We start from the raw sequence: 10601 nt of genomic DNA on the forward strand, positions 1-10601 counted from the left end.
AACATGGAGGCTTTATGTATTTGGAGTTGCATCTGAAGCGGGGGCACTCGGAGTGGGAGGGGGTTTGTTTCTGTGATGGATCCTCTCAGGCTGCCTCGCAGCACTACATTGCTCAAACCCATGCAGCTGGATGGACGCGGCTTTCTCAAGCTTCCTCTCCTCTGTAATTACCGTTGGTCTCACGCAACAAATTACAGCTCTTTATAATAAAACAATGCATTCAAACACGATACACTGTGTGTATGGGGGGTGTGGGGGGTGTGGTGAAACCTTCAGCTACATCTTTACCATGCTCTCATGTCAAACAACAGCGAGAGCTGTTAACAATACAAGTAAATTAGTTGCCGTTTATGTCAAACCCTTTGGTGTGGTGTGTGTTCTGCGGGGCTAATTTTGAACAAGTCGATAGCGCCACCTAGTGTCTAAAGCAAGAAAATGCTTCGAGGATACCCTGCATGCATAATTACTACAGTAATAATAATAATGAATACAGTAGCCTAGTGCCTGCCTGCCTCTGTTAAAGCAATCGCACTGTCGGATTTGGAGTAGCAAAGATATCACTTCATGATAGGAAACATGAATGGAAAACTATAAAACAAATCTGAAAACTCCCTAGATATTGTCCTGACTTTATATTGTGATAGTCTATTCTGATACCGAACAGTACATATAATGTAGACCTAAAAAAAAGTAAGAGTCATTGCTTTTGTCGCTGGTTATCCACGAGCATTTGCGGCAGCGTTTTTATTTGTTCATAAGTCATTTTTTTCATTTAAGCTACAGCCTACTTGCACATACCTTCCTCTCAAGTCTAATCCTCTATTATTATTATTATTTGACTAAATCATCAGATGTATTTTATGGTGTGTCTCTGATCATGTCTTGAATAAAGGTCTATTATAGATGCTGCTATTGATTGATGCAAATGCTTTCTCTCTCTCTCTCTCTCTCTCTCTCTCTTATTCAACCCTTTCTCCCAGCGTGTTCTGCGCTCCTGTAAGGTCCTATGGGCTCGGTGCGGACCACCCCTCACTGCGGTGCAGTAGTGTAGGATAAATATATCCCCCTCCTCCTCCTCCTCCCCCTCCTCCTCCTCCTCCTCCTCCTCCTCCTCCTCCCCCGCCTCCTCCTCCTCCTGTCGTTGAGTCCGCAACATCCTGACTGGCCAAGGCTGGTGATCGCAGGCAGCGGCAGCGGCAAGCCCCCCACAGAACGGATGAATTAGAAAACCTGCTGTAACCACCGCCACCCCCTTTTATTTTTAAAAAACACAATAATTCTCTATATTGAAGAGTCTGGCTGTAAACACCGCTGCCCCGATCTTGACAGTGTGAAGCGGATACAAGGTTAGTAATAACAACAAAAAATATGTTTTATTGGTACAAAGGGCTAAATAGAGGAAGTATAATAATCAATGCAGAAAGGCCTGTGTGTTGTCGGCTCTGTATGCTTGGAGCAGTGCGACGGTAAACCTGTATTTGTATGCAGGACGCTTTGCTGGGGTCCTGCTTAGCCATGGTAACATCTTGGCAGAGACAGGACTTGTTAGTCCAACTCCTTTAACTTCAGCTCAGAGTGCGGAACATGAGCCTGGCACACACACACACACACACACACACACATAGGCTACACACACACACACACTCAGGTACAAGTGCGTTATTCCCCACTGGAAAGTAACTGTCTATCTGTTTTGTTCCCCATGCACCATTCTTGGTCATTCCAGCCAGTGCTAATTATTCTTTGAAGCGAGTCCTCGGTGCCTCTCAGAGATCACATAGCACTGCAGCTGCCCCGCTGTACAGCAAGACCAACTGCGAGAGCTATAATAGGAAGGAGAGGTAGGGTTGCGCAGCTGACGGTGCTGATTCCGAGGAGCCAGAGCTCTGCAGTACTATTTAAGTCACTGGCCCGTGGATCCTAAAAGCCTATTAGTAAAATGTCCCCTCCTTGAAACACCTGGCATCTGTCACGTTGAACCTGTGTGGATGTGTTTTGGAACAAGGAGTTTTACATTTAATCCCCATCATGAGATTTTGTTGTGGGTTTGTAGATTTTGAAAGTGGCATTATAGGCTGTTTTCTTTTCCTCAGTGAATATATTGTAAAAGCATTGCCAAGGGACTCTATATATGGTGAATAAAGTGAACAATTTACATAGTGTGTATAGGCCTCAAAACCTTTTTGTTGCTACGCCCAACCATGTATTATTAAGAGGAGGCCGTCAAGGCGCAGGCTTGTCTCAGCGCTAACTGAAACGTAACACTTTCATTCAGAATAATCAGTGACATCTGGAGAAAAACAAAAGGCAACACTGGTTCAATAAAACTCGATAAACCCCTTACTCCAATTTACACAATCGATGCATTGCTGGTTTCAGATGTGTCTGTGTTGTCTTCTTCTTCATACTTATACTGTTTGCCTTCAGTCAGGTCTAATGTTGTGTGGCTGATTGCTTTTTTTCCAGGTTCACAGGTTCACCATGGGGATCAAGTCAGCCCTCCCCAGATATGAGCTGTATCTCTACACAGCTGTGCTCGGCGTGGCCTTGATATGGGCAGGCAGTTGGATATCTGAAGCTTCAAGTGGTGAGTGCGGAACTTGTCAAGAGATGTCCAAAAGGCACACAATGATACGACTACGCTGGAGTTTGCTGAAGTTCACTGAGGTCCTTTTATATTTATCAGAGTCAGAGCGAATGCACATTTTTAGAAAACAGCTGCTCCTTTTGCTGTAGCGGCTATATGAGTAAGATGCTCAACACACAGTCAGCACCTTCAGTCCAAATACATCTCACAGAAAAATCACTTGGTGACAATGGGAATTCATTATTATAACACTGCTCAATTTAACCTAAAACTGCGTAGAACAAAGTTAATTGAGCAAATTGAAAGAGACCCCCCCCCCCCCCCCCAAGGAAATCCTGCATGTTCCTATTAATATGAAAACAATTTAGAGCTGGTCCAATTACATTCTAATTATTTTCCTGATGGAGATATTTCCGACTAAGACTCAATTACACTGAGTCAACTAATCCCACACCTCTCCCTCTGAAACACTGCCGAGTGTTTGCATGTTTTCAGACAGTAAAATGCTCAAACTGTCCTCTTCACCCACTGGTCTGAATGGACTGAGTGTAATCTGGTGAGTGGTACTGTCTGTCACAGTCTGTCACAGTCAGATGGACCAGGGCAGAGTCATTCATGCGTTTTCTCCCGATTCCTTTTCTTCCCTGACTTTCTTGAAATGGTCATTTTTCTGGCTGCTCAGTCCGTCTACACTGCTCCGGTCTGCATGCCACAGTGGCACCGAAAACACCCGTAATAGAAGCTTGGCCGTTTTCCCAGAATTAAGAGGCTTTCCCTGACTGACCCTCACATTTTGATATCCCTTTTTCACATCCATTAGTGTAATCAGGCAGAGCCGGAGGAGCTACTGTGGGGGCCGCGTACCAGCCCGCATTTATTGCCGTGTGCTGGATGTCTCGACATCCCTGTCACGGTTCTGCTTGTTATCACACATATTTTCATTCTTATCATTCGTGTGATAGCTTTTGACTCAGTTATGCAGCGAACTTAATCTCCGACAACCAGATTATCACCGTATGAGTGTAGATGTCAGCCTCAAAAATAGAAACGCTTTCAATCAGTACCTTATGTAATATGTAATGTTTAAAAATGGACGGAATGTGCTCTCAAACCTTAAATTCATTGCTAACGATCCAACAACAACACCAAAGCTGTTTCTTTTTTTTGTTATTATTCTCAAAAGGATTATTTAAGAACCCAGAAATGAAGCTGCCTACATTTTAGATTTACCTAGAAGCTTTACCATAAATTGCCAGGAGTCGAAAAACTACCTTGTTGATTGCGTTTTGTTTGGTTGAATGCCCTTTTTTTTTCTTCCCTCTCTATTCAGAGAATACAAACAGAAAGGCCTTCAAGGAAAGCGTGAAACCAGGATGGCATTACTTTGGCAGGAAAATGGTAAATTGCTCACATATAACCCCCTTTGAGTATCTCCCTGTGTTCTATAAGTGGATCTGCTAATGCAAAGACGTTAAGAGTAATGCGTCTTCCTTTTTCCACAGGACGTCGCAGACTTCGAGTGGATGATGTGGTTCTCTACATTCCGCAATCATATCCTTTTTGCTCTCATGGGTCACGTTATCTTTGCCAAGATATTCACCCTCTTAGCTCCAAAGGTGCGTGCACGTTTGTGAATGCCCGTCGGCTTGCAGTGTGATCTGAGTGCGTACAGGTGTAATGGCACGTCTCTTATTATGTGTATGTGTGTGTACGTGTTGTGTGTGTATTTCTACATGTGTGTGTTTGAACACAAGGCCACACAACATTTTAATTTAAGATTTAATATGATATGTGGTGTAAACATATAAAATGTGATGTACTGATGTAAACAGTAGGCCTTGGGCTGTACAAGTAATTCAATTCTATTCAGTTCAGTGTAATTCTATTCTATTCTATCGAGCAAAATATAATTTGTACTCCAAGGTCTAACACGTGACTGACTGCATGATCTGCATTGTAGACTGCCATGCTGTCTGTTGAGTGCACCTCTTATTCTCTCCTGTGAATATATGTCGTTGACATATTTAAAACAGTTTGTTTTAAACATGTTTTCTGTCTTGTTCCATGCTTACAATGAAGATTGGTATTGATGGATGTAAGGTAACATTAATAAACTTGTGAATTTCATAACGTTTGTCATGTGTTTCATTAAAAACTGTTAATACATGGACGGTAGATTTGTTTGTCCCCCCCCCCCCCCCCCCCTCATTGTGTAATCTTTCCATCTTAAAGTATATCCATTGTTGTAGATGTAGTGTTGTTGTACTAACACCATTCATCGTGAGTGTTGCATTGAATCAAGAATAGCAGTCGTCCCGCCGTGACGCCACACTGACGATGGCCCCTTCTTTACCCACAGCACAGATCCTTGATCTTTGGTGTCTACGGTGGTTTGGCAGTGCTGATCACCATGGGCTGGACCTTCATGGCTCTAGTACTGTCTCACTGCATCGTACTCTACAGCGTCGCCCTGGTCAAGAAGAAGTGGCTGTGCTTTGTGGCCGGCCTTACCACGCTGGCCTCCATCAAGCTGGAGCCCTATAACTCCTGGCAGGTGAGCGGGTGGTTTCCAGGTTCGAACCTCGAATTAGCCGACATAGAACGAGCTGCGGGAATTAGAAGGTGATATACAAATGTATATAATGATAATAGATGATGGTGATGTCGTCCTTCCTCAGGAAGCCTTGGTGAGCGGCTCTTTCGACCTGCAAGACATCCTGTTCTATGGAGGATGCGGCTTCAGCATCATGCGCTGCATGAGCTTTGCCTTGGAGAACTGCGAGAGGAAGGACGGCAGCTACACGTTCTCCGACCTGCTGCGATACAACTTCTACCTCCCCTTCTTCTTCTTTGGACCCATCATGACTTTCGACAGGTTCCATGCCCAGGTGGGGATCTGAGATTCAACTGAGAGTGATGAAAAATGAGTGAAAGGGGAAAAAAGTGCAGCAGCCCTTCTGAAATTTGACAGTAGTTATGAAGCTATCAATCACGAGCGTATATTGCAGTAGAAGACTCCTTAAGGCTAATGTAACACCCACTCATAATGCCGTGCGTTTATATAATTCAATTTAGAGCCACGAGCAGAGACAGAAAACAAATATTTTGTGCATATGTACACTTTGATTGAAATGACTTTCCCCACATAGCTGTATTTGACTTTTAGACTCTGCATGCTGTCTGTTTATCGAGTGTGTGCGCCCACTCAAAATCCTCTTTAATATAAGAATTCTTTTGGTTAAACGTCTGCTGAGATGCTGGGGCCGGTCATATCATTTTACAAATCAATGACGGCGTTCCACAGGTGAACAACACCCAGCTGACCCGCAAGGACAGGGAGCTGTGGAACATCACCACCAAGGCCTTGCTGCATCTGGGGGTGATTCTGGTGGTGGACGTCTTCTTCCACTACCTCTACATCTTGACAATCCCCAGTGACATGAAGCTGGTCTCCAAGCTTACTGACTGGAGTTTGGGTGAGTTCCATATACGTGTCTATGTGGCTGTGGTCACAAAGGACTAATATCTTACGTTGGTTCTATGCATTATGTTTACTCCAACCGTATGTGCTTTTTCAAACATGAGAATCTACCTCTTTAATAGAAGGTGACATGTTAATGTTATCAACTACTACCATCAGTGTACTCGCTTTGATTTGCAGCTGGTCTGGCTTATTCCAACCTGGTGTATGACTGGGTGAAAGCGGCCGTAATGTTCGGCATCATCAACACTGTGGCTACGCTGGACCACCTGGACCCTCCTCAGCCTCCCAAGTGTATCACCATGCTCTATGTCTTCGCTGAGACGTACGTGGCATTTACACTAGTTGTGTGTAATCATAAAAAAAAGAAATGATTACGTAAATCCTTGTTGCCCACGCTAAACGTTGAATTCTTTTTTTCAGGCACTTTGACAGAGGCATCAATGACTGGCTGTGCAAGTGAGTTTAAAGTCTCGGGTTTAAATGACAGAACCGACAGTATATACAGAGGCGAGAGATTTTGATCCTTCACCAGGTTCAATGTGAGTCGTAATTTTGCAGGTATGTTTACGACTACATCGGCGGGGATCACGATAAAATCTTCAAGGAGCTCCTGGCGACCTTCTGCACCTTCGCCATCACCACCTTGTGGCTGGGCCCGTGTGAGCTGGTTTACATCTGGTCCTTTTTCAACTGCTTCGGCCTCAACTTTGAGCTGTGGGTGGCCAAGTTGTTCTCCTTCCCGCCATTTTCGACCATAGAGGTGAGTTGCATTAAGATTAAAAATCACTTGCAGTCAATAAATGGCGTTATGCTCGGTGTAATTTTGTGCCATATCCCTTAATGTGCCTGCGTCCTATAGGGTGCAATGGGTGGAGCCATGTCACGCAGGATCCGGGGTGTGTTCAACGCTGCCAACTTCTGGACCATTGTCCTCTACAACGTCCTCTCTCTGAACAGTTTAGGGTTTGCCAAACTGGTGGGAAGACGACTGATTTTCAAAGGTGGGGAATAACAAAGGTTTATTATATGAGAACAAAGTATTTTCTGTCAGTTCTAGTCAAAGCGGGAACAACTCAGACATCAAAAGCAGCAGAATCTTAAGGGGCGCCATCCTCCAGATATCACATAACTTAAGATCCTCTTTTTGTTGCTTTCTTTCACGTAGAGTAAAAGAACAACAGAGCAGTGTCAAACATAGAGGTTGTTGACATGATTATCTTCAGTTGAAGATCTACTAAGGGCATAGAACAAAAAAAGCTGCATTCCTTTAAAGTCGTACTTTCTTCTTCCCTTCCTCTTTCATTCCTCTCTTTGTGTTTCTCTCCCAGGTTTCCCTCTGTCCACCCTCTCTGTGTTACTTGTGACCTACTGTGGCGTCCAGCTGGTGAAGGAAAGGGAGAGACAACAAGCCCTGCTGGACGATCCGGAGCCGGTGAAGGCCGTGGACGGGGGCAAAGAAAAAGCAGAATAAACCTGACAGAAGAACGGACCCCATCACATTGTTCCATCCTCGGCCTTTGCGAACTGTACCTAACCAGACTGTAACAGCCAGTCAGCACCTGTATTGTTCACAAGCCCGTGTTGTTGTTTTTTCGCCTTTGTTTGTCAGAAGCGAGGCAACATTTTGAACTGTGAAATATCCTCAAGTGCACTTGCTGTAGATAATCGCAACGTCCTTTGGCACAAATCCACCAACGGGGCATTTTGTATTTTATCCGAACAAAAAATTGTTTGACAAATGCTAGGCCTGCTAAATATTTTACAATACCTAATAATATATATAAAGACATACAGCATTGTTAAGGAACGACTACTTTGTTCTGTGTGGTTGTCTCCTCTGTTCACTTTAGATTTTTCTCAGATTTGGATATTTTTTTTTTTTAAACATTAATATGATTCTTTTTTATTATTTACTTAAGTTTGCCTTAGACGCCTAATCACCACAATGTTAACCATACTGAAAGGTTTAAAAACTTGAAATCAGGGTGTATGAAGTGCAATGAAGAAAATAAACCACGGGTGCTGTGGAGGTCCTCCACATAGCTTGCAGCTGATCGTAAAGCAGATTTGCTCTACTGTCACGAAGCAAAAATACAAGTCACAATGTATAGAATAGCTAAAGTGGATGGAGAATGCATTAGCTCTCTTGTAAACTTGAACAACTGAACGTAGTTCAACCGTCCAGAGAGCGACAGCTTTCCTCCTACTTATACTGTGGGTGTGACGTTTCACCATGTCTTTCCTCGTCCCTCTCTCACATGATCCAGGCCCCTCTGTGAAAGGCAATAGGCCCCAGCAGGGAATATGGGTCACTCTCTTATCCTGCCTGTCACCAAAACCTGCTGTCTGTCGTCAGCGCAGCAGGCGGAGAGAGAGAAAAAAGTGCATGCAAGATTGTAATGCCTTTTCTCATTTGTAGGGTTTTTAATTCAAAGGTGTTTGTTTCAAATGTTTGACTTGAAATAAAGTTTTGGTTCATCCAAATGTGACACAAGTAGAAGTTTGTTGCCGCAGAATGGAGTGGAGACCAAAGTGGAAGTATTGTTGTTTGCATGGAGGATCTGAAACAATTTCTACAATTTCATTTTGTTTCAATTGGTGGTGCTTTAATAAGTGACTAAAGACTGTGCTGGGTTTTACTTGTGTGACAGTGAGTCGTTGTCATGTATCGCCACAAGATGGCCCAGTTTAACCAAAGTTGATCAAAGGTTCACCCACACAGCTGGTCCCAATTAGTTTGCCTGATTGGATCTTTTCTGTCGTGTACAGTCTGAATTTGCCCTCAATCTCCACCTTCACCATAATCCCTTTTCATGGGTGTAAATAATCGAGTTAATGATGGCTAAATTCCGTGTAGCTGCTTCAGTTTCAGGGTCCTGGTATTGTACATGCAGGCTCACTGTCACACTTTCATGGTTTACAGGGACTCCGAGTCATTGCTCATGTTGGTGCACCTGTGCTTCATCTATAGTGTTTTTAAAGAACATATCAGGCGGGAACACTTAAAAGTATTTTTTTTTTGTTCGGTGAATAATTTACAGTTTGCAGGAATTGCACAGGTGTAATTGATTGTGTTATTTATGACCTTCATACTGGCTCACTGATGTGGTGGAACTGGCACAGAGCTTTAATTAATGTTATTAGGTTCACCTGTGCTTTTCCTGCCACGACAAGTCAAAATCCCTATTGTGAGCGGTCTGAAGGTTAAATCTGTGATTTCCTCTTTATATCCTTATTGGTCCTTCTGTAGTTCACCAAAAAGATTCCCTTTAGAAAATCCATATAAATCAATAAAAACTTCATAAGTTGAAGTTCTAATAGGTGTAGGCACTGATTTATAAAATATGACTCAAACACTTTAAGTTAAGAACAGTCAAATTTCAAAACTGTGAAAAAATAAAGACAAAGAAGTAGAACAATAGATACATCCCAGTAGACATACATCACACATTGAAATGATTATGATCACGACATTGTTAAATGATCTTAATTCATTTCTTATGAATATATTTAATACCTCCCTTCAGTTGGACAGTTAGCTTTTTCAGTTAACATGAGCCTCAAAATAGTGCGTTGTGTGTGTTGAACTGCGTTTAGTTAGTCTTTACAAAGAGTTTGGCTTCAGTTGACACGTCTCCTCATCTGATACCTCTCTTATGTTCAGACATTCTTATTTCGTCCTTGTCATGTCCTCGAAGTAAACATTTACGTAAACCAAGGAGCTTTCATCTGATTATATGGATTACATAGTCAGAATTACAAGCAATAACAGACATTCCCTGTGTATGTATGAGTAATAGTGGTGGACTTAATCTTCCACAACTTCTATCTCATTTTCAGCCAATAGGTGCCAGTGTTGTTTATCTCTGGCTGTATCTCTGGCTCGAATTATTAAAGTGGTTACACATATTCCACATATATAACAAATATATATATATAATGTGTGAGCATGTCTCATAATCTTCATTGATTCCATATGTTGTGAGAAATGAGACTTCTCTTGGACCTGACATTTCAATCCATCCGGGGTTTTCTTTTCATCAGAGGGATAAAAGGGCACATTTAGTATATCACCTGTTAAATAATAATTATAAACACCTGTGTCAAGTGACGTGGTACATGGTGAATCGTGTCACGCTGTGTTTGTAACCCGAGGAAGGCTCATGGGGACGCTGTGAATAAACAATACATTTAAGTGTTGTGCCCGTGGTTGGTGTGGGTTTTGTTCTAAAACTTTTGAGTTTACTCCACTTTCTGGTGTCAGAGGAGATTTATTATGTAACATGCTAATCTTCCAGGAACTGCTGTTACCGATACACACCACATACTGTCTTGTACCTCCACCAATGTATACATGTAATACGGTGAACTGCTTAACGTCAGTGTAGCCACAGTGTATTCACTTTCTCGATCAATAGTGGATCACAAAGAAAATAACAACTTGTAAAAAGTGTGTGAAAACATCAAAGTGCCGTAATAAGAGCCAGTCAGGCTGCCTGGTGAGACGTTCTGCTGGATTTAACACGCCGT

General features: G+C 42.7%; 1 protein-coding gene across 2 annotated transcripts; it reads left to right on the top strand.

Moving 5' to 3' along the window:
• The first annotated feature begins 1167 nt into the window (after positions 1-1167).
• Positions 1168-8554, top strand: hhatla (hedgehog acyltransferase like, a). Of its 2 annotated transcripts, XM_079173719.1 has the most exons (13): positions 1168-1346; positions 2467-2587; positions 3918-3985; positions 4090-4203; positions 4667-4687; positions 4947-5141; positions 5266-5475; positions 5892-6063; positions 6249-6393; positions 6492-6527; positions 6630-6831; positions 6931-7072; positions 7400-8554. In XM_079173719.1, the coding sequence occupies exons 2-13, from the start codon at positions 2482-2484 to the stop codon at positions 7540-7542; spliced, it is 1554 nt and encodes a 517-aa protein (XP_079029845.1). In that variant the 5' UTR covers positions 1168-1346; positions 2467-2481; the 3' UTR covers positions 7543-8554. The 2 variants fall into 2 exon arrangements, with proteins under 2 accessions (XP_079029845.1, XP_079029846.1); XM_079173720.1 differs by lacking the exon at positions 4667-4687.
• Positions 8555-10601: the final 2047 nt, after the last annotated feature.

This window comes from Pholis gunnellus, assembly GCF_910591455.1.
Source record: "Pholis gunnellus genome assembly, chromosome: 14".
Classification (NCBI taxonomy): Eukaryota; Metazoa; Chordata; class Actinopteri; order Perciformes; family Pholidae; genus Pholis; species Pholis gunnellus.

Coding starts and splice junctions, on each gene's coding strand:
- hhatla (XM_079173719.1), top strand. CDS start 2,482: ATGGGGATCAAGTCAGCCCTCCCCAGATATGAGCTGTATCTCTACACA. Junction 5,476..5,891: donor TCGACAGGTTCCATGCCCAG/GTGGGGATCTGA, acceptor GGCGTTCCACAG/GTGAACAACACCCAGCTGAC. Junction 6,064..6,248: donor GCTTACTGACTGGAGTTTGG/GTGAGTTCCATA, acceptor TTTGATTTGCAG/CTGGTCTGGCTTATTCCAAC.